Source organism: Choloepus didactylus, chromosome 18 (assembly GCF_015220235.1).
Source record: "Choloepus didactylus isolate mChoDid1 chromosome 18, mChoDid1.pri, whole genome shotgun sequence".
Classification (NCBI taxonomy): Eukaryota; Metazoa; Chordata; class Mammalia; order Pilosa; family Megalonychidae; genus Choloepus; species Choloepus didactylus.
This window is the reverse complement of record NC_051324.1, coordinates 23,556,844-23,581,417: the sequence shown is the minus strand read 5'-3', so window position 1 is coordinate 23,581,417 and position 24,574 is coordinate 23,556,844. Positions and strand designations below refer to the sequence as shown.

Sequence of the window (24,574 nt, the reverse complement as noted above, 5' to 3'; positions counted from 1 at the left end):
TTATTCATTCTTCTGTTGATGGACCTTTGGGTTGATTCCATCTTTTGGCAATTGTGAATAATGCTGCTATGAACACTGGTCTGCACGTATCTGTTCGAGTCCACGCTTTCAGTTCTTTTGGGTTTATACCTAGAAGTAGGATTGTGAATCATATGGCAATTCTGTATTTAACTTTCTAGGGAAGCTCCAAACTGTCCTTCACAGTGGCTGCACCATTTTACATTCCCATCAACAGTGAATGAGTGTCCCTATTTCTCCATGTCTTCTCAAACACTTGTATTTTGGAGTTTTTGTTGTTGTTGTTGTTTGCTTTGTAATCAGTATGTTAAGGAGACATTCATACATTTCAAGAATTGCTTAAATTCTGATATCCAGATTAAGCATGTGAACATATACTTTTAAACATACGATTAAAGCTATTTATAATTTGCTATACTACCAACATTAAATTACAGTTACTTTGGAGCATAAGTTAAATGGTTTAAAGTGAGCCTAAGGAATACCTTCCTATCCCATACCTGCAAATTTCTCCTCCTCCATGTGAAGATGTCTTCGCCTTGAATTCTAAGTTACCCAGTTCCTGCAGTCATTACTCTAGGTCATATCATGGTCCAAAGAGAAGGGGAGAAAATGTAACCAGGACTAATCAACTTATTTATATATATATATATTTTTAATGGCATAGCAGAAAGGAATGCAGTTGTAGAAGTGCATGCCCTCAAGAAGCAGCATATTATGATAAACCTCTTTAAAAACCTACTATTTCTATTGCTGATACCACAGACTAAATTATTACCGTGCCGTTTTCAAATAACAGTGGAAGCAACAGGATAAATGCAGAAACATCACAACATATCTCACAATATAAATCACTATATAGACCAACACTTCTCCACAAATTAATTTTTGGTAGTTTTGTTTTTGTTGTTCTTTCTGATTGCCAGTTAAATACAATTTTAATTTCAGAGCTTAACAATGAAGGTTCATACACATACCCATACCTGGGCACCTCATTCTAAGCTGGCCCATGAATACAGCGAAAAACGATTATAAGGGAGGATGGCCTAACAAATGCTAAGGAATTTTCCTTTTTTTAAACCAATAGTTTTTACAGTTACTAAATTTTCGTCTTGCACACTGAAGTCATCATACATACAGGGCAAAGTGAGAGCTTCTATATTTGAGTTTATTCTTCATTTAACTTTTAAAACACTACTATAGTTGAATATTAAAACAAAAAAACAGTAGCAAGTAGTGAGCATATTATTAATTATAGTCCTTTCCTTATTCACTATGCATATAAAATGCCGGTGGTGAGTGTATTCACTGGCCCCAACCAAGAGGTTTGACACTGCAGCCCACCTCTGGGGTGATGTTCATCATCCTCATATGCTTCTCCATTGTAATGGTGCCGTCTTTCCTGATTGGGATCAAAGTCCACCAGCTCTGCCTGATCCATTTCATCAAGGAGTTTTCCCAACAAAGACAGTTTATCAAGAGAGAAAAAGCTATTCTCATGAAAGTTTACCTTAAATTTGATGATTAGGCGACCCTTTTCATATGGCCTACAATAAGCTGGCAAGCCTTCATTTACCACACACTTGATGTCTCCATGGTTGAGAGGTGATAGCTATGGTTCAGTTGTCAAGAGTGGATATTGGCTTTTGGAAGCCACACAGGGCTTCACCCAGCTGTATGTCTATGCACATGAAAAGGTCTTCTCCTCACCAAGTAAAAACAAGCATGAGCCTTCTGATCTAAAACAGTGATCACATCTCCTGGCTCCAGTTCTGGTTCTTGGTCTCCTTCACCATGGAATGTTATCTTTTGACCATCTTTCATGCCTTTGTCCATATGAACTTCTAGAATCTTCTTCTCTCGAACTATCTTCCTTCCATTGCAACTTTTATATCTTATCTTTAGGACTGATCCATTCCGCATGGCCCTGGCACTCCATGCACACAAACTGAATTTGCTGAACCATTCCAGGTCCCATCTCATGAATTCTTATTTACATTCCAATACCTTGGCCATTGGGACAGCGCTCTGCTGCTCCTTTCTTACCACCTCAGCCTTCACATTTGTTGCAAATCTTATTCTTTTGTAGAGCTAGTTTTCTTGTTGCACCATTATATAAATCTTCTAAGGTTACTGAGAGTTGAAGTACAACATTTTTACCTCTCCTTTCTCTCTGCATCCTTCCACCACCTCCAAAAAACATATCAAAGATGTCCGGGGGGAGCCAAAACCCCCACATGCTCCATCCTCTTTGATGGCTTGTTCTCCTTCTTTGTCATATAATTCTCTTTTCTTTGCATCAGAAGTACTTCATAAGCTTGAAAAATCTGTTTAACTCTCCTTCATTTGGGTTCTTTTCAGGGTGGTATTTCAAGGCTAGTTCCTGTAAGCCTTTTTCAACTCTTCCTGGGTGGCATTGGGTTTGACCCCCAAAACATCATAGTAAGTGGTTTCTTTCACCATTTCCTGCAGCCGTTGAGCAGGCTGAGGGTGGTGAGAAGGAGTGGGAAGGAGCACATCACTGCGTGCAGCTCAGGAAGCCACTTCCTCTGCCTCTCACCAAGTGTTCTGGAAAGTTCCCTTGTACTTTGTTTATTTTGGTTTGACTTTATGTGTTTTTTCTTCCCTGATATATGATTAAGCATGCCTCTTATTTTAAAAATTCAAAAACCATAGAAATACAGGGTATAGAAAGTAAAAGCCCTTGGTATTTCTGCCTTCCTCGAAGGAACCACTGTTAACAGTTTGATTTTCTTACAGATTTTTTCTTATATTTATTCTCACATGGGAACTGATCATTCCAAATGTTTTTAGCATCTTTTTAGCTTAATAGTATACCTTGAACATTATTTACTAAAATACTTGTTTTTAACAATCTCATAGCATATGGTTGTATGGACTGTAACTTAAATCCTGTGTGTGTGTGTGTGTGTGTGTGTGTGTGTCTGATTTTTTAACTTCCACAGTGTAATAGTAAATGTCCTTATATCTTTATGCATTTGTAGTACTGTTTCTCAAAGAAAAATTCTTACAGGAAGAATTTGTGGATAAAAGGTTAAATTTTGAGAGCTATAGCCAGATTGTTCTCTTAAAAATTCTGTCATTCACTTTCTTATCAATGCCAATATGAGAATTGTTTTGGTTACACCATCATCAATGCTAGCTTTATTACCAATCGTTTTAACTCCTGTCAATCTGATGGATTAAAAGGCAGATCTCATATGAATTTGGTTTTTTTGTATTGTTGTTTTGTTTTTTGCTATTAGTTAATTTGAGCATTTTTTTCCAAATGTTAATTGCCTGGTGCCACTGGGCATTAACACAGCATGTTTCAGGTTAACATTTAAGTTTATCTGGGAGTAGTTTCCTGCGAGGGTGTTGATTGTTTTCACAAACAAGAGTAAGGCCTTTCCTGTGTTTTTCACCCACAGCAAACAGCGACATAACAAGCTCTGGAGATCTCATTCAGATAGTGACCTCTCAGACCACCACGAACCCATCTGCAAACCAGGGCTAGAACTCAACAAGAAGGAGATCACCAATTCTGCAGACCAGATTGCTGAGGTGAAGACCATGGAGAGCCACCCACCCATAACTCCTGTCTTTGTTGAACACATGGTCCCACAAGATGCCAGTCAGAAAGGCCTGTGTACCAAAGAAAGAATGATCTGCTTGGAGTTTACTTCTAGGGAATGTCATGCTGGACAGATTGAAGATGAATTAAACCTAAATGACATCAATGGTTGCTCTTCAGGGTGTTGTCTGAATGAATCAAAATTCCCTCTTGACAACTGCCATGCAGCCAAAGCCTTAATCCAACCTGGACAGGCCCCAGAAATGGCCAACAAGTTCCCAGACTTAACAGTAGAAGACCTGGAGACGGACGCACTGAAAGCAGACATGAACGTCCACTTGCTGCCCATGGAAGAATTGACATCTCGACTGAAAGACCTCCCCCTGTCCCCCGACCCTGAGTCACCAAGCCCCCAACTAGGTTGCCAGGCTGAAGTCTCAGATTTCAGTACAGATCGCATTGATTTTTTTAGTGCCCTAGAAAAGTTTGTAGAGCTCTCTCAAGAAACCCGGTCCCGATCTTTTTCACACTCAAGGATGGAGGAACTGGCTGGAGGAAAGAGTGAAAGCTGTCTGCTCTCAGTGGTAGAAATAGCCCCTTCTGAAATGACAGCTGATGACCAGAGAAGCAGCTCTTTGAGTAATACTCCCCATGCATCTGAAGACTCTTCAGTGGATGAGGAACAGTCAAAGGTAAAAATTATCTTTATAGTTCTCTACCTAATGAAGTTCCCTTTAAGGGCCAGATGTCTGGATTCTGCTATGTTCACTTTACTTTTGATGTTGCTAAAGGTTTAGGGTGACAGTAAGGGGGGGATAATCTGGCTGAGATTTCCTTGAAATTTTAGGGTTTATATATTTTTAAAACTCAGTTGCCTTTTGAGGAATGTATTTTTCCAGGCTTTTGGTGACATTGGAAGCTCTTCTTAGAAGGGAAGAAGTGGAGAATGGATTAGCCAAAATGAATGTTCTGGCTGAATAAGGAGAGGTCTCCCTTGCTGGACTCTGCAGTTCAGATCAAGTGTCGCCAGTAATGAAGTGCCAGGTTCTCAGATGCTGCCTGAGTGAGACCTGTCTCTCTTCGAGGAGATGGATTTGTTTGGGCAATTCTTTTTGCCTGAGAAAATTCAGACACTAGACGTGTAAATAACTGTTGGAGTAATGACTGAGTCCTTATGCTGCATCTTTGCTATTAATAATGTTGCTGAATTGCTCCTCATTTTAGACCTACTGGTGTTCAAGAATGAGGGTTGGTTTGGGGAAATGATTTGAGAGGAAACAGAATCCTAAAGTTCTTCTCAGTGGCATATGAGTTCTTACAAATCATCTTAGACCAGTGAAAGAATTACTATATACCATCGATTCTAAGACTGACATTCATGCTCATTTTGACATTTCTGAAAATGGGATCTATCTTATAAACACCGGTGTCTTAGATCAGTAGAATATGCTAGTTGGGAAGTAAATGGTGACAGATTTACTCTTAACATAACCAGACTTCACTTAATGACTTTAGTGGGGCTAAGTAGATTCTTGACATCTCCTAATGTATGTCTGCTTATGTTTACCATCTTGCCCATTCCTCATCTGTTCCCCTCTTGACTGCCCCAGGGCACTTCTTGGCTCTACTTCTGTTTTCTCCTCTCCCCAAAGTCTCTGCCTCCATTTCTTTTCTATTGGAAAATTAGAATGGCTTGAGCTCTCCTTTGGACCAACGAGCATAGCAGCACTGACAGAAATAGCCTTTCTGCAAAGACTGCAGTCATATGAGTGCTCTCTCTGTGGCCCCTACACGCAGCGGACCTGCTGTGGCTGCTCTCCCAGGCTTGGCAAGTCTGCCTGTGCCTGATGTCCCGGCATATTTCCCCCAAAGGCATGACTGACTTTGTTAGTTTGTACTAGCTCTGGCTCTCTTTTGAAGGAGAAAGACCAGAATAACTCCTAGAGGAATATTGTACTTTGAAGACTTGTAAAAACATTCAACAAAAAGAGATTGATGGTCATAATGATGACATTTCAAGAGGTGTCCAGGGCAGGACATTTCCAGGTTTGAGGGATTTTTTTTTTTTTTTTTTTTTTAACAGTGGGGCCTTATTTTGCATTGGCCCATTTTTTTTGGCCTTGTTCTATATCCATCTGGAAATTTGTAACTGGTGGAACAATAAAATGTCAGAGAGTCACGGTTTCTAAATTTGCTGAGACGTGTGGCTACATAAGCCAAGTGAACCTTTCCCAGAAAGAACCAAGTGAGACTCAGGGACTGTGTGGGCAGATACAGATACACTCCCCGCCCTCATGTGCTGGGGTGCTGCTGCTAGGAGATGCAGGGGAGGACACGCACGAAAGCCGGCAATACAGGAGGGAAGAGGGCAGAGTGCGTCTCCGAATCAGGCATCAGTGGTGGCCTCGTCCGTCCTGCCCTGTCTAACACTGGGCATGTGAGGTGGCTCCTGGGCCACTGGAGGGAACTTCCCCCCTTGTACGAGACTAGGATCAAGCTGGAAGTTAGTAGGCCAGAAAGAAAAGATTTGTTCCCATATGGCTTGAATCCTGGAGGCTCATGGTCTTAGGAAAATGAGGATTAAGGGAGCCTCCAAAGCTGTTTGCTATTCATTTTGGATTGGACTCAAGCCTGAGTAAACAGAACAAAGTTTAGTAGACAGTGAAATGGTAGCTAATTTTGTCTCTGGTCTCGATGAATCCTAGATTTTTCCTTGTACCACAAAGCAGATGGTCAGGGTAGAGGCCTGGGCACTGCATGATCCACTGTGTCCTCATGGCCAAATAGGTTCTCCTGGATAAAAGGACTAATAAGCAGAAAATCTGGCAGATTTTTCAATTCATCTACAATTTGCCATAACCATCTTACTACTTTCTCTTCCTAGGCAATCTCAGAACTGGTCAGCCCAGACATCTTCATGCAGTCTCACTCAGAAAATGCTATTTCAGTCAAAGAAATCATCACTGAGATTGAATCCATCAGTCAAGGGGTGGGACAGATTCAACTGAAAGGAGACACCCTATCCAACCCATGCCACACGCCAAAGAAGAACACCATCACTGAGCTGCCCCTTGAGAGGGCCCAGGCCCCAGAAGACAACCCGGGAAATCTGGAACAGAATGAGGGTTGCTGTGCAGCCCAGCCTGAAGCAGCCAAAGACTCGGGGAAGTGGGACCCAGAGAGCAGCCTGACCACATACTCGTCCACAGCAGACTTGGAAGAAGAGGAACCATCTGAGGAGGAACACGAGTTTTGCAGCCCAGAGGTGCACCCAGGTGCCAAGTGGTGCCCCGGGTCCGTGAGGCGAGCCACCCTGGAGTTCGAAGAACGCTTGCGGCAGGAGCAAGAGCATCATGGGGCCGCCCCTGCATGTGCCTCATTGTCCACTCGCAAGAATTCAAAGAATGATGCTTCTGTGGCAGACCTAGCACCAAAAGGTAAAATTGATGAAGCCACCCCGGAACGTTCAGTTGTCCCCAAGGAACCAGAGATGAACAAGGGCAAACAGAAATGCAGTGGCACTGAAGCTGGCTCACAACCCCACTGTGAGCAGAAAGCCACTGGTCCAGCAGCTCAGCTGCTGGAGTTTCACCCCTTGGCAGCTCCTCAGCAATGTCCAGGACCAGGCACTAGAACAAAACAGGAAGGAGCCCTGAAGGAGCAGAGGGCTGTGGCTTCATGCCAGGGGTTGGAGACACAGGCAGTCCCTCTTCCCCTTCCCAAGAGGATAGAAATCATCGAGTATACACACACAGTTACATCACCTGATGATCCTGGACTAGAGGATGAAATAGCCACCACCGAAAAGAGTGGGGAGCAAGGGCTGAGGAAGGTGAAAGTGGAGAAGTCCATCACTGTGCTCTGTGCACTGGATGAGAACCTGAACAGGACTCTAGGCCCCGACCAGGTTTCTCTGCACCCCCACATGCTACCTCTGCCTCATTGTTCCTCTCCTGAGCCCGACAGGCCCTCTGGCCTGACCTCCACCCTGAGCAGCCCTGAAAGCAGGGACAGCAGCCCCTCAGCACCACTAGAGACAGCAGCGCCTTTTGTCAGTCACACAATCCATGTACCATCTGCCAACTTGGATTACCTGCATCCCCAGACTGTGGTTCAGCTGGAGGGCTTTACAGAGCAAAGCAGTACCACAGATGATGAGCCCTCAGTAGAGCAGGTTAGCTGGGAGGAAAGTCAGGAGGGTCCCCTCTCCGTTGGCAGTGAGGTGCCATACAAGTGCTCCCAGTTGAGTAGCAAAGACCTAAGTTTAATAAGCAAATGTGGTGACAATATTAGGGAGCTACAGGAAAAACCAGACCCATCACCTGTGGTCTGTCAACTCCTGCAGAGCTCTAGTAGTGACGATATAAAGGATCTCAACCACAGCCCCAGTGTGGTAAAGGAACATGCTAAAGAAATTCAGTCCCAAGTGATTTGCCAGGGAGGGCTCACCAAACCATCTCAAATGAGGCGCTCAGCTTCCCTCGCCAAGTTAGGTTACTTGGACCTCTGTAAAGACTGTGTACTGGAGAGGGAACCTGTCTCCTCTGAATTCCCTCATCTCAAACTGCTTCAGCCCTTCATCAGGACGGACTCAGGCATGCACACCATGGAGTCCCAGAAGCCCCCAGGAAACCCAGGTGCCCCCCAGAACCCAGAGCCCACCACGTATTTTGTAGAGCAACTCAAAACAACGGAGTGCATCGCACAGAGCAAGCCAGTGGAGAGGCCCCTCGTACAGTATGCCAAAGAATTTGGTCATAGTCAGCAGTGTTTGCTCCCCAGGGCAGAACCCGAATTGACTAGTTCTGAAGGAGGCCTTCCTTTGCTGCCAACCCAGGGACTGCTGCAGAGTGCAGCCCCAGCTCCCAGGCTGGCTGTGGCTCCCCGTCAGCAGCATGGCAGAACTCATCCCCTTAGGAGACTTAAAAAGGCAAATGATAAAAAACGGACAACCAACCCCTTCTATAATACCATGTGATTCTGAGCCTACACATGGGACTTTTGAAAAGAAATGTTTGTAAAAGGGGCAGGTGTAATACGTAAGGAACATGCACTTTATTGGTTAATTTTATAATGTTTTGGTCATTTTACTGTTCCTGGTGCATGCAGGGTTTGGCTTTTGTGGGTTTTTTTGTTTTGTTTTGTTTTGTTTACTATGTGTGTGAGAGAGAGAGATTTGGACAGCAAGACCATTTTATCATATTTTTATTTTTTAAAATTCAAACCTCAAAAAAAATCTCATTTTCAAAGAACACCTTTATCAAAGTCAAATTGCTGTTTTTCAGTCAACCACCACCTGCTCTTCACTTTGCCCACTGAGAAAAGACATGCTTGCTTGACTGAGGGAAGGAAGCAGATGGGAGGGTGGAGGTGAAGTTGGAAACTGGAAATGCTCCTCAGGGCCTTTGTGATGATGGTTTGGTCCCCAGACCTGAGGGCACTGGGTGGGCTGAAAGGCAGCCGGATGCCAGATCTCTCCTGGCCATTGCCTCCATTGAGCCCATTGGAGTTCCTGACGTGGGCAGGTTCTGCTTTGCTTTTAAAAGGGGGTCTTCCAGAATTTCTTCTGGTATTCCAGAGTGTTATCATTACAGACAGGCATGATAATGGCTGGCTTTATAAATTTATCAAATAGTTGGGGTTTTTTCCCCAAGCAAATGATTTTTCACATTACATTAAAAGTGAACCCTAAATGAAATCCAGGAGAAGGTCTTCTGTGGAGGAAAGCATGACAAGAGGGAGCAGGTAAAAGAGTGGAGAGACCACTCACTGCTCAGTAGCTTCTGGGGTGATGGGGTCCACATATGTGGTCATCCTGGCTCTCCCTGCCAGGAAATGTGCTCTGCAGAGACCTCCGAACTAAAAGACAAAAGTGACAAGTTTGAAAAACAGCAAACGAAAGTCATTGTGTTCTTGTAAAATGAATTCATCCTGTAGGGTTTTAACCCTTTCATTACTTGAATAGCTCTTTGGGCCTTCTGAGTTCAATGCCGTATTTTTCCCAATTTATTTTCCTCCCCCATGTTATTTCTCCCGTGTTGCCTATGTTTTCATTTTAATTTCATAGATGATATTTGAATTGTTACATTACATATGTATAATCTCCAGTGAATGCAAAGTTTTCTGTATCACACTGTTAACACTTGACATAAGTGCTCCTCTCACCCCGCCCCCCTTTCTTTTCCTGGAAGGTTTGTCATTTCTGTAAAGTTTATACACGGTATTTATGTACATAATGTCACTTTCTTACAGTGTTTTGTTGTTGATGTTGTAGGGTCTTTTTGATTTATTCTTTTTAAGAAGGAGTAAAGCTGCAACTGGAAAACAGACACCACAGCATTAAAGCTGAGTGGTGTTGGTAGGAATCCACTGTGTATCAATGGTAGTTTTGATTGTTTAAATGGAGACTTCTAATTGCCAGCTCCTGCCAAATTGTATTTTAGTAACTTACTTCCTCCTCAGAGAAACCCCTAAAGGCTCCCATTAGATCACAGTTTGACCAAAGGCTGATTTCTCTTTGAGACTGAAATTCCAAAACATTGTTTAACAGTAGCTGAAGCTCACCCAGGGAGCGTGGAGGGTGCCTCTGCTGCCCAGGGTGGGTGCTCCTGGTAGAGGCTGAGCAGTGGGGAGGCTCCGGCCCTGGGCAGGAGCCTTTGCGGGCAGTGACTGTGTTCAGGATGCCGTTGCTTTGCTGCTGTTGTGGAAACCGTTAACATGGAGCACCTGCCACAAACCAGCCAATTTCAACTTTGTGCGGAAAACATACTTAGCCTGAAATGAAACACCCCCTGAAGCTCATCAAAACTGAAGAGGTTTGCAAATTTGCTTCCTGTTTGCTTTGAGATTGACCAAGTGCAGACTTGAGATGTAGGTTTTTTGGTTCATTACAACACCGAGAGGAAAAGACAGGTGCAGAGACTGTCAAGGTGATGTTGAAGGCCCGAGTTTTGTGGGGTCAGGCAGTGGGGTGCACCATAAGAGATAGAAAAGGTGGGCTGAGGCCACTCTTAGCTCAGGAGGAGCTGTGAATCTAGTTGCCATATGGGAGCCGTGCTTGGGACTGACATCACTGCCAGGAGTTAAGTTGAGCTAAAGATGTCTTTATGGTATAGTAATTATGTGTAACCATGCTGTCCCCTAAATAGTTTCCTTAAGTGTTCAAATGCATCATCCACACAGCTTTGTGATTCCTGGATATTTACTGTGTTGTAAAATGTTTTTGTTTTTTGTTTGTTTTAGATGGTATGTACCAGAGTGAGGATGCCTGCAAGGCAGGGTTAGGAATTTCCAGGCCCATCTGTGTAAACAGTCCCATCTTGTTGAGGCAGTTCCATCCCCATTATGATGGGAAAGGATAGGAAGTTGGGGTGGGAGGAGGATTTGCATGCAGGAAAAGAGAGCTGTGTCTTTTCATGCCACCCCCTTGCGATGGTGACATCCTACACATTAGGAAGTAAAAGCAGTGTCAGAGGGTTGTACTGTGCCCTCTTCTCCCAGGCCACTGTGTTTAATGTGCATGCCCACTGCATTAAATAACAACATGGGGAGGAAACCCTCTAAAATGCTGTGAAAAAAAATTTCTTTGAAGAGTGAAGGAAACAGTCTTGCTCTGCCTTTTTGTTTTTATTACTTTTTTTTTTTAACCATTTAATTTACCTGCCTAGATAAACATCCTCTACACAGGATCTATAACTTAACCATGCCATAGGGGTTTTGCCAGGCCTTTCAGGCTCCCCCAGTTGGGTGTTCTTGTTTTATTTATACGGCTGAGCAATGTCCAGGGGAGGTGCATAATGAGCCGTCAAGGACTTTTCTGACTTCCTTCTCTTCAGACTCTCTGATTTTCCTTTTTTGTTGTTTGTGGGAAACCAGACCTGGAACAGCAGGTTTGGTAGATGACAGAACTGAGGAGGAAAAGCCTTGGTCCCTTACCCAGTGCCTCTATCTTTATCTTGAAAACCAGCATCCTCTGGCTCTCATTTATTCTGAGGGGGGTGTGTTTGTGTCCATGTCTGCATGTACAAGCTAACATTTTGGTGCATGGGGTAAAAGTCCCAAGAGCACACAAGTTTTGAGCTAAATCTGGGATGGTTACCTGGTCAGTAAGGTAGGAGAGACACCCCAAGTCTTTCTTGATTTCAGAAATTCTTAGGGGTAGTGTATACTAAAGTAGACATGTAGTACGGTAGGAAAGTGATATTCATCTCTCCTTTTTGGTTGCCTTTCAGATTCTAAAGGTTTGAGATGATTCCTAGCAACTTGGCCTCTTCAGGCCATTTATCTAGCATTTTCCTCGTTTTGTACCTTTATCTCAACTGGTATTTCCTCCTCCTCATTTTGGGGACTGAGCTCCAAGGACAGCCTGTGGGTGACGGACCAAGCTCTGAGGTCCTCTTCCTGGTCATGGGCCCTACACAGATCCTGCTGGGTGGACCCGAAGCTTCCTATGAGAAGCTTCTTTTCTGAGACTTAGCAGCTCACAGAAATCTTCACCTGTTCCGTCTGAGGGTTTCAGTTCTGAAGTGATCTAGACAGGTTTGGTAAAAATGTTTTTGTGGGTTTTTTTTTAAAAGCATAATGCAAAAAGAGTCACTTTTAAGGGCATTTTTAAAATTTTGAAATAAAGCCATTATTTGGCTTTTGAACACCTATTGTGGGTACTTTGTTTACATTGTATTAAAACCTGCATCATCATCTTGTTGGCCACTGAGTCTCCTTCGTCTCCAGGCACCCAGTCCTGGCTGCCCTGTGAGTCCTCACACAAAGTAATGCCACGCTGGTCAGCCTCCTGGATGAGTGGGTGACACCTGGAGCTGACTTCCGTGTGCATCCTGCACTCTCCCATCCAACGCTCCGTATGGAAAACAGTTGTCATTTCCTTGGTGATGGTGTGTCTTATAGTGATGGTTGTAATGGTGAATGGCTAGTGTCATTTTGATTGCTTTTTGTTTTGCTTTTTGATGGTAGACAAGATAGACTTTTAACTGTCTAAGCACCAATCCAACTTAAAAGCATCTTGAACTTTGTTTTCCCTTCCAAACTAAAAGATCAAGGCACGCGCTAGGCATACACATGATTTGCTGCCTCATTTCATCCGACACCTATATTAGGAAAAGGTCTGCCACCAAAGCAGGAAGCTGCACCCTCCTTGCCCTTTTCCTGGGGCTTGGGGTCCCTTGATGCTATGGAGAGCCTGTGCAAGATGCTTCTGTACTTCTCCAGCCTAGAAGTGAAGGGTGATTGGCCTGGCTCCTGCTATGAAAAGAGAATCAGCCTCATTTTCTCAGTGCCCCAGAGATTTAGGACAGGATTTCTAAACTGGAATCACCCATCATCAGCTTGGAAGTGTCACCAAAACGTACGTGACTGGTGCTGCCACTTGTGTCCTCATCGAGTGGTGGCAGAATCCCATGGACACAGAGCTGATGACCCTATCTGAAAACTTGCTAACTGGCCCTGAAATGTTTCCTAATCAATTAGCCCACAGGGAATTGCTTGGTTTTACTGTTTTGTTGGGTTTTGGTTTGCTTGACATAGCTTAAGGTGCCTTTTCTTTTTTTCTTTTCTACTTTATTTTGTAGGACTTGTTCTGAATGTGGAAAACAAGTCCAGAAGACTCTCCCACTGACTGTTACCTTTGCCCTACACCACCCCAAACTTTTATGCTCACATTTTATTAATAAAGCAGGTGCTCCCTGGAATCTCTGGGACCTTTTTGAGGCATTTGAAGTAGATATAAAAGAGTGGTCTCATCTCCTTCCTTAATCTTCCTGGTGGTTGGGATGTTCCACTTGTATCATAGATTTTTTTTTTTTATTACTGATGTGCTCCGCTGTTTTTAAATGTGAACTTGTGCGCAAATGTGCAGATTCAATGTTCTTGTTACAGATTGAATAAATTTTTATTTTGAAGATGAAACACGTGTCCTTGATAAGTGCAACAAGGGAAAGGGGATTGCTAGAGAAGGGGAGGGAATGGGAAAGGAGATAACTCAAACATGGAGCCATTCTCATAGACTGATCCCCCATCAAGCACACCCTTAAGAGGTAGCTGAGCTCTGGAGAAAAATAATTGTCTACCCTACACAAAAGACAAGACAGAATAGGAGATGGCATCACTAAAAATTATTTCAGACAGTGCGGCTCCAGTCAGATGGCCAAGCTGGGAACTTGCCTGGTCAAGGAGGCTCTTGCCAAAGCCACCACCTGAATGTTAGGAGAATGAATAAGCAAAGGGACCAAAATTCCTCTGCCATCTGTGGTGCCGAGTGACTGGTCTGGGACAGCTGCTGTGACCTGCCCAGCAGGGACTGGATTTGTTGAATGGGTGACCTCTCTGGACATTGGTGAGGTAGCGCTCTCAAGCTTCCAGCTCACTGAAGGATTTCTAGACCTGAGACCTGGCTTTCTAAAACAGTAAAGACATTAACCCTATCCACTATTTCATCTCCCTCCTTTAGATGGGAAACATTTGATGGCAATGGTGCAGAAGGGAGACGGAGCCAAAGGGCAGCTCTCTAAAATGGGCTTGGGGTGGAGCTCTTCTCCCACAGACCAATCATGAAAAATTTAGTGGGTGCCATCATTGATCACATAGAAGGCAGCACTACCACCTAGAGAAATCTCAAGTTTCCAGGAAGCAATAAAATTGGTAACTGCCCGAAGATAGCCAAACTGCAAAGTTAGGGAACAATCCCTACAAGACTGCCCTCACATCTGATGCCAATTGCAAGTTTCAGGGAGTCCCAAACTCATCCTAAACTCAATGATTTGCTAGAAGGACTCATAACTCACTGAAAGCTATTATGCTCACAGATATGATTTACTACAGGGAACGGATACAAATTAGGACCAGCCAAGAGAAGAGATGTTTAGGGTGGATTCTGGGTTAGGGCCAAACACAGCTTCTGGTCATTCTCTTGGGAGTTGTGGGCAGTGTTAACCTTTTCATAGTCAAAATGTGTGAGAATATGAAGAGTATAGTCAACCAGGGAAGATCACCTGAACCTTTGGTGTCTCGAATTTTTATTGGGGCTCGGTCACATTACCTGCTTGGCTAACCTTTATGTATCATTGGAGGTGGGCACATAACCTCAGTCTCCAGCTCCTCAGGAGGTCAGAGCTGATATGGCTTGGCCCTCCCACCCCCATCATAAATTACATTGTTAGACTGGTGTCTAAAACCCCCAGGGAAACAAAGACATTCTTTTCAGTCAGGACAGTCCAGGGGCCCAGAGCAAAGGCCAGACCTCTCTCTGGGTAAAGGTTAATTCTTCACAACCACTAACAAAACAAAATTTGCTCAAGTTTCCAGAGAAAACGCTGCCTTGAACTAAAGTTAAGTGAATCTTCCATATCAAGCAGGAAGGGCACACCCCTGGTCTCTGGGTCAAGGACTGCTCATAATGGCGAAGGCAAGGTCATTTCACAAAATATTCCAGAGGTCTCTGACCAGGCCAGATGAGCTCAGTCTTGCCTTTTTAGCCAAACCAGACGGACCAAATCGTGGCAAAGTTGCCAGGCCACCTCTTACAGAAAATTGCTTTATGAAGGGCGATGAAATCCATGTTCTCTTCTCTAGCTTGTGGTTCAGAGCCCGGCTGACAGTTCAAAGGGGTTATAACAGCAAAAGAAGGCACCAAGCCCTGGTGGCTTCCTCCCCTGCTTGGTTCTTTGTGCCTTGGCTCCACCCACCCGCAGCTCTGCCAGGCAGTAGCAGCCCTAAGAAGGCTAGAGGGCAGGGCCGAGCCACACCACGCCCAAGCAATACCTGTGAATCCCACTCCTGCACCTGCAGAGCAGCCCCTACCCCAGATGATGGGGTTGAAGGCAAGACAGATGAGGGATTCCTGCTTCCTAATCTCAGGCTCTTCCCTCTGGAATGGAGCCTCCAGCTTTCTTAGGAGGAGGGAAGGAGAGGTAGGAAGCAGCATGTCAGCTCCTTTCTATGCCATCAAGTGGTGCAGAGTTGGAGAGAATCTGACTCAGCCTTCCTCATTTTACAGGCCAGAGAGCTGTGAAAATAGGGTGTTGAGTGGGGGCTGGAACCTCAGATTTCTAATTAGTCCAGGCAGCCTTTCCTCTATGCCATGAAGCATAACCATCAATCTCAGCCCTTACTATATAAAGTAGTTCTGTCCTTTGAGGAGAGGCAAAAATGCATGGTGCTGAAAGCAAGGACCCAGATGCCTGATAGCCTGGGCAGGAATCACAGCTCCACCACGCATCAGTTGATCTTGGACAAGCTATTTTAACCTCTGTGTGCCTCAGTTTCCTCATCTGCAAAACAGGAAGAATAATAGTGTCCCTCTCAGAAAGTTGTTACCAGAATAGATTTAATATATGTATGCCCTTAAAACAATGCACATCGGAAATAGGAGCAATTGTTGTTACTAAGGAACAACTAAGACACTCGGGTTTTTTTCCTCTTAATCATGTGCCTGGAAATCTTTAGGTAAAAGGAAGATGCCTCATCTACCCTGGTGGCCCCCACGCTATGAATTATTTCTGGAGTGCCTGTAACACGGTCTGATTCTGTTGCCCTGCAAGCCTCTGAATACCTCTACTCTTCCTGAGAAACAAAGGAACTTTGTGGAGACCTTTGCCATTCCCACCACCTTCCCTCCAGCTTGCCCCCAGTGCGGGTGTCTGCCCTCTGGCTGTGCTGGGTTCACTCCCAGGCAGGTGGCAGGCCACACCCTGCTCTCCAGGGACTTACCATCCACGGGAAGAAATCCAGGCAGTGGGTGGGCCCTGGGTAAACAGAGCTACAGGGACTGGCATTTGCTGGCTGTATAGTGATCAGGTTTCTTACATCCTCCTTGACTTTGGTCAATATTGTAACCTGTGAGCATTGGGGAGCGGGTGAGGGGGAAGCTTTCCCGGAACACAGTCCAGCCCCAACTCCACCAAGGTCCAGAACTGTGGGAGTCAGGCTGGGCACCACCCTCCCCTCTGAGCTGTCCTGCCACTCTGCCCCTCTGTTCTGACTGGCCAAAATCTCCCGTGCAGTCCCCTTCCCCTAAAGCTGGTGTTCCCGGAGGTCAAGGTGGAGTCCCTTTTTTCCCATCTCTGCTCTTTCACCCACCTCCCGCCCTGCTCCATGAAGTCCTCTCTAATTGGTGAAGCCACTAATACAGGGCTGAAGTTTTAGGTTCTCAAATGGTCGCTATAGCCGTAAATAACAATAATAACTAACAATTACAGCCCCTCGTCGGGAATCCTCGCAGCTGCCCTGGGCCAGCTTAGTTTCTCAACCAAGGGCTGAGACGACTTCCCGGAGCATCTTTTGGGACGTCCAGTCCCGCAGCCTCCGCCTCCCCGGAAGCGTCAGATCGCGAGCGCAATTGCGGCAGGAATGCGGCGCGCAGGCACCTGATCTCGCGGCTGCGGGCTCTAGGGGCGGCCCAGCGCCCTTCTCCCGCCGCCTCCCTCTCAGAGCCCCGCTCTGCCTCTAGGGACCTGGGCCTCCGCAACCCCCCCTAGGAACGGAGGACGGAGAAGGAGCGCGCGCACCCAGCACACGCGCGCACACTTAACTTTTGACGCTTTTCCCAAACCTGCAGGCGCTCCGCGCGGACTCCGGGGCGCTCGACTTTCCCGCCGTTGGCAGGGGGCGGGGCAAGCGCTAGCCCGCCCCCTGCCGCTGGCCCCGCCCCCTCAGGTTGATGGCAGCGGCAGCTGGGACTGCAGCGGCGCCCGGCCCCGGAGAGCTGCAGGCAGCGGCCGGAGCGCGCAGCGGGACACCCGGGCCCCAGACGCCGCGGGCACCCCGAGAGGCGGCCCCGGCACGCTGACGGTTCCCTCGGCCCCCAGCGCACCTCCAGCCCGCTGCGCAGAGGAGTCGCAGCGGGAGCGCCCCCGGCCCGCTCAGGACCAGGTACACCCCACCACCACCACCACCCCACCCCTCAGCCGGCGGAGCGGGCGGGGTGTCCCGAGGGGGCAGAGGTCTGTGTCCCCCTCCACCCCTGCCTCCAAATTCGTTCCCGGGCGGGGCTGACTCGGCGTCAGTCTTTGGCCGGACAGCGGCCCTCGCGCCCCTCAGGGCGCAGACACCTCGTCTCGCAAGAGGGCAGTGCCTCCGCAGGAGGCCGGAGGAGGGTGCGGGGAGTCGGGCCTCAGGCCTGGGGCCGCAAGAGCGCTGTGAAGGGCACTGGGATGCCCGGGACTGGGGAGGCACAGGAGTCAGTGGCTGGGGCTTTGGGAGAGCTTGGTGCGCCTAGCGCAGGCCCAGGTCGGAGAAAAGTCACCTCACCCTCCCCACCCCCGCAAGTCTGTCCCAAGGAGTCGAGGACCCCGCCCCAGGAGAGCCTGTCTAGGAGGAAGGCTCAGGCCGGGCAGAGGAGCTGGGCAGCAAGAGAGTGGGCAGAAGCCAGGAGCCCCTGGCAGTGGCCTCTTGGAGAAGCCAGTGCAGGGAGCCCGTGGAAGGGGGAGATCCCACCTTACACCAGTCTCTCCAACAGCACAGGAGGAGATGGATGTGACAGGAAGGACTCTGGTTAGCTGACAGGAGGAACTTCACCCCTGGAACATCTTTAGAAAAAAAATGCAAAATCCCCATTTGCCCAAAGTATGCCAGAGATAGGGAGTTCAGGATTTAGGGAGGCTGCAGTCACAGCTCCCCAACTGGCCTTGAGCCAGGATCCCAAGTCCAACGACTCTAATTCTGGAGCTGCTGCCTCTGGCAGATACAACCGCTTCCATGGAGAGATGCTCACAGGGGCTGGCAGGGAGGAAGGACCGCAGCCTGGGATCCAGGGTCCTCCCAAAAGCACTTTGGCTTCCAGGAAGATTTCAACCCCTGTCAGACCCCACTGCCCCCTCCCTCAGCCTCAGTCTCTCAGGAGAAGTCAGACCCCAAATCCCAGCCCCTCACATTAAGCAACACTTTACAGTTGGCAGAGAACTTTCCCATACTTTAATCACCTTGGAGAAAGCTCCCAGCTGCTGGGACCAGACCTTCTATGAATTTATACCTGACTCCTGGCCAGATGACCCTCCTCACCAGTCAATCTCCCACTGTTCACAGGACTGAGGACCAAAGGCCCTTCAAGGCACTGAGATCTTCCTTCTCTGCCCAGCCATGAGCCGGCGTGTGGTTCGGCAGAGCAAGTTCCGCCATGTGTTTGGGCAGGCGGCAAAGGCCGACCAGGCCTACGAGGACATCCGTGTGTCCAAGGTCACGTGGGACAGCTCCTTCTGTGCTGTTAACCCCAAATTCCTGGCCATTATCGTGGAGGCTGGAGGCGGGGGCGCCTTCATCGCCCTGCCTCTGGCCAAGGTGAGAGATGGGAGAGGAAACAGGTGGGGAGGGCATTGCCTGGGGCCCATGTTCTCATACCCTGAACTCCACTCCTCTGTAAGGAGGTCAGTTCATGTGGATGGCAGCTCTGTCCCCCAGGCCTTTAGGGAGCGGTGGGGAGGCCCTGCTCCCCTCCCTGAGCAGCGGCCTGCATCCTCTCTCCACCTTGTCCTCAGCCGGTGATGCAGCTGGTTCAGAGGCAAAGGAGCCAGGGCCTGGCCAGATTCTGTTCCTGTTTCTCCTGATGCCACACTCCTTTACATTCTGGGTGTGGGGAGCCTCCTCCCCAGCCCGGGGTGACCATTTTATTAATCTTACACCCCAGAGCAGCACATTGAGGACAGGGGAGGCCCTATCCAAAGAACCCCTGGCCACCTCCCCACTCTGGTTCTTGCAGTGAGGGAGCATGAAAGTGAGAGCAAGGGGACATGACACATAAGACTGGAGACTTCTCTACCCTAGGGATGAGAGCCAGGAAGTAATTGCCACCCTTACTGAATAGCCTCAAGCTCCTTGGCCATGGCCACCCCAAGGCATGACCTTGACCTGGATTCTGGCCCCCCACACCTTGTTAGGGGAGGTGCCACAGGTAGCAGGGTCAGGAAGAAGCCTGACAATAGCCAGTGACTCACCCTGGGATAATGCAGGCGCCATCCAGAGACACCATCACCCGGGCTCAAATTTCAGCTGGAGCTGCCTTCCTGTCCCCTCCCCACCCCCACCAGTATAACTGCCATTCCTGTACCATGCAGCCACCCCTCATCCCTACTGCCTAGTCTGGTCTGATGCCAGCCCCTGCAGAGGGCTCAGAGCCCCCACAAGCAGCCTGTGAAGACCAAAAATAGATGGGTCCCCAGCTCAGGGTTGGGGATGGTAGGCTCCAGAACTGGCTGCTGTTTGTGGTTCCGAAGTGAAGCCAGTGACAGGAGAGATCTGCCAAGGGTGGCTAGGAAAGGGCTGTCTGGCCTGCACTGATCAGTACCTCACCTTGACCTCCTCAACCCGGGGCTTCCCATAGGCATCCCAAATGGGGAAGCAGGCCTGAGAACAGCCTCTGCCAAGGGATGTCTTTGGAAGAGCCCTGGACCGAGTTCAAGTCTCAGCTTTACCAATATCTTGCTGTGTGTCCTTGGACAAGCTGTTTCATCACTCTGTGTCTGATTCCTTATTATTAACAGACTTTAACTCGATTTACCTTCAGTGAAGTGCAGGGATTGGGCTAGATGGGGTTGGAGGTGCAGAGAGGGGGGTCTGCAGACAGAAGGTAGATGATAGAGGATTGGGATAGAGACAGGTCGCCTGTCCACCCCCCCCCCAAAAAAAAAAAACATATAGAAATGTGGCCCCACATCTCCTTCTCTGATCCCTCCAGACAGGGCGAGTGGATAAGAACTACCCACTGGTCACTGGGCACACTGGCCCTGTGCTAGACATTGACTGGTGCCCACACAATGACAACGTCATCGCCAGTGCCTCAGATGACACCACCATCATGGTAAGAGCCAGGTAGATACTGCTGGACAATGGGGTGGGCCGCCTCACCTGTGTTAAGGAAGGTGGTAAAGGAAGTGCTGGGTCCTGGGGCCCTGCCCTGTCCAGCTCCTAGGCTATTTTTAGCTACATGCTCACCCCCTCCCAGGATGCACTGCTTAGAACTAATTATAGCCATGACCAATTTGGGTCCTGAAGAGCAGGGGGCAGTGCTCTGGAGCCTTGCAGCTGGGGTGAATGGGGAGGTCTCTGGAGAACTGGCAATGCCCCCTTCTGGCTCCCAGCTGCCTCGGCCTGATGGAGGCACCATCACAGCCTGTCCCATATTTGACCCTTACTTCCAACAGGAGCCAGTAGGGTTGCAGGTAGGAGGGAGGGTTCCTGACCCCAACCACCCCATTCCTTTATCTTCTCCCCAGGTGTGGCAGATTCCAGACTATACTCCCGTGCGCAACATCACGGAACCCATCATCACACTGGAGGGCCACTCCAAGCGCGTGGGCATCCTCTCCTGGCACCCCACTGCTCGCAATGTCCTGCTCAGTGCAGGTCTGGGGACCTGAGGGAGGAGGGGCTCTCCACCATAGATCTGGGTGAGGGGCAGAGGCAGGGCCCAGGTGACAGTGCCTGGCCACTCTTGGGCAGGTGGTGACAATGTGATCATCATCTGGAACGTGGGCACTGGAGAGGCACTCCTGAGCCTGGATGACATGCATCCCGACATCATCCACAGCGTGTGCTGGAACAGCAATGGCAGCCTGCTCGCCACCACCTGCAAGGACAAGACCCTGCGCATCATCGACCCCCGCAAGGGACAGGTGGTGGCGGTGAGTGCCTGGCCTGGCTACCCCCCAGGCACAGCCCCAGCGCTTGCCCCTGGGATCAGCTGTCAGCACCACCACCCCCCTTACACACAGTCCTCTGAATCCCTGACCCCAGCTTTCACCTCCTCCACCCCTACCCAGAAGACCGGCCTCGCCCCACCCCAGGCTCTGCAGCCACAGCTCCCTGCTTTCGAAGTAAACCCCCCGGCTGGCAACTCTCTGCCCTGCTTCTGTTCTGCCCTGTCCCCTGCATCTCAGAGGTCCAGAGGAAGGCTCCTTGCTTTGAGATTGAGGAGGGGAGAAGCTGCAAACTCCCGCCAGAACCTGCATGAAAGCTGGGCTCCCAGACTCCTCTCCCCTCAGCCGACACCCGAGGCCATCTACCGGTGGCTGGGGCCTGCCACTGGCTCGCGGGGGGCCCCTCCCCGCCCTTGTTGGCCACTGGGTGGAGGATAAGGGGCAGCCATCCCGCACTGCTGCTACCTGACCAGCCTCAGTCTAAACTGGGGTGCGCGGGATGCGTGCATGTCTGTGTGAAGCTCGCGCGTCCAGCGCGGCCTCGGGGGGGCGGGGCGGGGGCGGGTCGCCGGGCGCTCTAACCCACTAACCCCGCGAGCAGGAGCGAACCCGGCCTCACGAGGGCGCCCGTCCGCTGCGGGCCGTCTTCACCGCAAACGGGAAGCTGCTCAGCACCGGCTTCAGCAGGATGAGTGAGCGGCAGCTCGCGCTCTGGGACCCGGTAGGCCAGGCTGCGCGGGGCGTGCCCGCTCGCTCCTTCGCTGGGTCAGCCAAGAGCGCCCTCCCAGGCTGTGGCCCTTGCCCACGAGAGCCGAAGTGGAGCCGGGAGCTCCCGACGGGGAAAAGCCTCTCTGCGACCCTGCCGACAGACATCCCCTGCTCTAGGGATAAGCGTTTGAGGACGCTTAAGGGCTCAAGAGCTGCTGGGAGACGCGCGCCCACTGCTCTCCCTGGGCCCAGATGCTCATCCAAGCATGGGGCCAGCCGTGGCCCCCCCAGGAAGCTGAGTACTTAGGCCCCCTTTTGTCTCTCCCCATCCCCACCCTAAGTCGGCAAGCTTAGTAGCTCGCCCTTCAGGCTCCCCAGGGCAGACAGCTGGTGACGCCCCTCCCTGTCTCACCCCTCCCCCCAGGAGAGGTTTGCGGCCCACGAGGGGATGAGACCAATGCGGGCCGTCTTCACGCGCCAGGGTCACATCTTCACCACGGGCTTCACCCGCATGAGCCAGCGAGAGCTGGGCCTGTGGGACCCGGTAACGCAGCTGGAGGCTTGGGGTGTGTGCCCCGGGGGCTGGCATCACGGGAAGGGGGCCAGGCGCCCCCCTCCCCGCGGGGCACGCCCACCTGGACAGGGCTGGGGGCTGCTGCCCCTTTGCAGCGCCTGCCATCCCCACACCCATCCCTCTGCCCAGTTTTGCTGCGTCGCCTGAAGGAGACCTCGCTGGTGCCCCCACCTGGTGATGCCGAGTCCCTGGGGGTGGTTTGCTGTGACTGCATGCGGCGGCCTAGGGGGTATATGTGCGGGAGAGGGGGAGGGGATCTGTCTAGGGGCGGGGCCTGCGGCTCCGGTGACTTGGACGCGAGGGCGGGGAGCGTGAAGAGGCTTTAGGAAGTCAAGAAGTGGCATGCGAGGGAGGGGCAGGGCTGGTCACGCCTCTTATGCTTTGGCAGAACCACTTTGAAGAGCCAGTGGCACTGCAGGAGATGGACACAAGCAACGGGGTCCTACTGCCCTTCTACGATCCTGACTCCAGCATCGTCTACCTGTGCGGCAAGGTGCTCGCGCCGGGGGAGGCCGGCTGGGGCTGGGGAGAGCAACGGGCTGGCCGCGATGTGGAGACGTGGAGGGCCCCGCCCGGGTGTGACTTTGAGCCGGCTGGCTTTACAGGGTGACAGCAGCATTCGGTACTTTGAGATTACTGACGAGCCACCTTTCGTGCACTACCTGAACACATTCAGCAGCAAGGAGCCACAGCGGGGCCTGGGTTTCATGCCCAAGCGGGGCCTGGACGTCAGCAAGTGCGAGATTGCCCGGTCAGCAGCCTTGACCCCTCCCAAGCGCCCGCCTCTGTCCCCCACTCCCTTCGGGTCTTAAGCACGGCGGCTTCTCCAATAGTGTAATGTTTTGGAAAAGAATGGGTTGGGGAGCGGGTGAGGGAATCAAACAAGCCTGTTTCCAACACCATCCCCAGGGCTCGCTAGCTTGACATTATCTGCGCTTGAGTTTCCTCATCTGTAAAATGACGATAAACACTCCCATCAGGAGTGACCTATGATGCTCAAAGTGCAAAAGTGTGGGCCTCCAATCCCTTGGTCCCAAGCAGGAGAAATATAAGGGGGCAGATCATGTGGGGGTGCTGAATTCCTCTCCCTTACAGGTTTTACAAACTGCACGAAAGAAAGTGTGAGCCCATCGTCATGACCGTGCCCCGCAAGGTGAGGGGTCGGGAAGGGGGTTGGCGCAGGACTCCCTGGCGGAAGGGAGCGCAGCAGGCCCGGCGCCCCTTTCACACCCGTGCGCTTCCCACCCCCACCCCCCACCCCCGCAGTCAGACCTGTTCCAGGACGACCTGTACCCGGATACGCCGGGTCCCGAGCCGGCCCTAGAAGCGGACGAGTGGCTATCGGGCCAGGACGCCGAGCCCGTGCTCATCTCGCTGAGGGACGGTTATGTGCCCCCCAAGCACCGCGAGCTCCGCGTCACCAAGCCCAACATTCTGGACGTGCGTCCACCCTCTGGCCCCCGCCGCAGCCAGTCGGCCAGCGACACTCCCTTGTCGGTGAGCTCTGGCCCCGCCCCACCCAGACCCGGTCTACACATTCTCCCACCACCGCATGCCTCACACCACTTCTGTCCTCCACGCCCCAACAGCAGCACACCCTGGAGACAATGCTGGGGGAGATCAAGGCCCTTCGCGAGCGGGTGGAGGCCCAGGAGCAGCGCATCACGGCCTTGGAGAACATGCTGTGCGAGCTGGTGGACGGCACCGACTAGCGCGTCGGGCGGAGGGAAGCTCCGGGCCAGGCGGGCGGGGCGGGGCGGGGCGCGCGGACTCGGCTCCGCCCCTTGCCCTTCGTCCGGGACAGCAGGTCCCACTTGCCCTGGGGTGGGACCGGGAAGGGAAATCCGCCCTTCGCGGGAGTCCTGGACAAGTGGAGCGTCGCGGAGACCCGCGTCTGTCTGGCGCCGGCTGGGCATTCGGCAGGAACTGGCCTGGGAGGGAAGGGGGTCCCAGAGCGGTGGAGGCCTCAGCAAATGGTGCTGCACGTTAGTGTTCCCCTCTGTCCCCGCCCAGGACAGGGGAAGTGCTTAGTTTTAGCGAGATGCTTAGGGATGTTGGGGA

The 24,574-nt window shown here is 50.3% G+C and overlaps 2 protein-coding genes and 1 pseudogene across 5 annotated transcripts in view; 2 read left to right on the top strand and 1 right to left on the bottom strand.

The window, feature by feature from the left end:
- Window positions 1–13,513, top strand: part of SSH2 (slingshot protein phosphatase 2) — a 312,067-nt gene extending 298,554 nt beyond the window's left edge. For all 3 annotated transcript variants that reach the window (XM_037808537.1, XM_037808535.1, XM_037808536.1), the window contains 2 exons: window positions 3,450–4,284; window positions 6,477–13,513. In XM_037808537.1, coding sequence (XP_037664465.1) covers window positions 3,450–4,284; window positions 6,477–8,570 — 2,929 coding nt within the window. In that variant the 3' untranslated portion in view covers window positions 8,571–13,513. The remainder of the gene's footprint in view (window positions 1–3,449; window positions 4,285–6,476) is intronic.
- On the bottom strand, window positions 1,482–2,481 carry LOC119513376 (annotated as a pseudogene).
- A 3,726-nt stretch (window positions 13,514–17,239) lies between the features above and the next one.
- Window positions 17,240–24,473, top strand: CORO6 (coronin 6). 2 transcript variants are annotated; one of them, XM_037810065.1, is made up of 11 exons: window positions 17,240–17,473; window positions 18,626–18,877; window positions 20,271–20,393; window positions 20,809–20,938; window positions 21,035–21,216; window positions 22,364–22,483; window positions 22,902–23,006; window positions 23,119–23,264; window positions 23,609–23,666; window positions 23,780–24,010; window positions 24,103–24,473. In XM_037810065.1, exons 2-11 carry the CDS (start codon window positions 18,680–18,682, stop codon window positions 24,223–24,225), a joined length of 1,416 nt encoding a protein of 471 aa, XP_037665993.1. In that variant the 5' UTR covers window positions 17,240–17,473; window positions 18,626–18,679; the 3' UTR covers window positions 24,226–24,473. The 2 variants fall into 2 exon arrangements, with proteins under 2 accessions (XP_037665993.1, XP_037665994.1); XM_037810066.1 differs by lacking the exons at window positions 17,240–17,473; window positions 18,626–18,877; window positions 20,271–20,393; ... (1 more) ...; window positions 21,035–21,216; window positions 22,364–22,483 and adding exons at window positions 22,691–22,730; window positions 22,840–22,850.
- The last annotated feature ends 101 nt before the right edge of the window (window positions 24,474–24,574 follow it).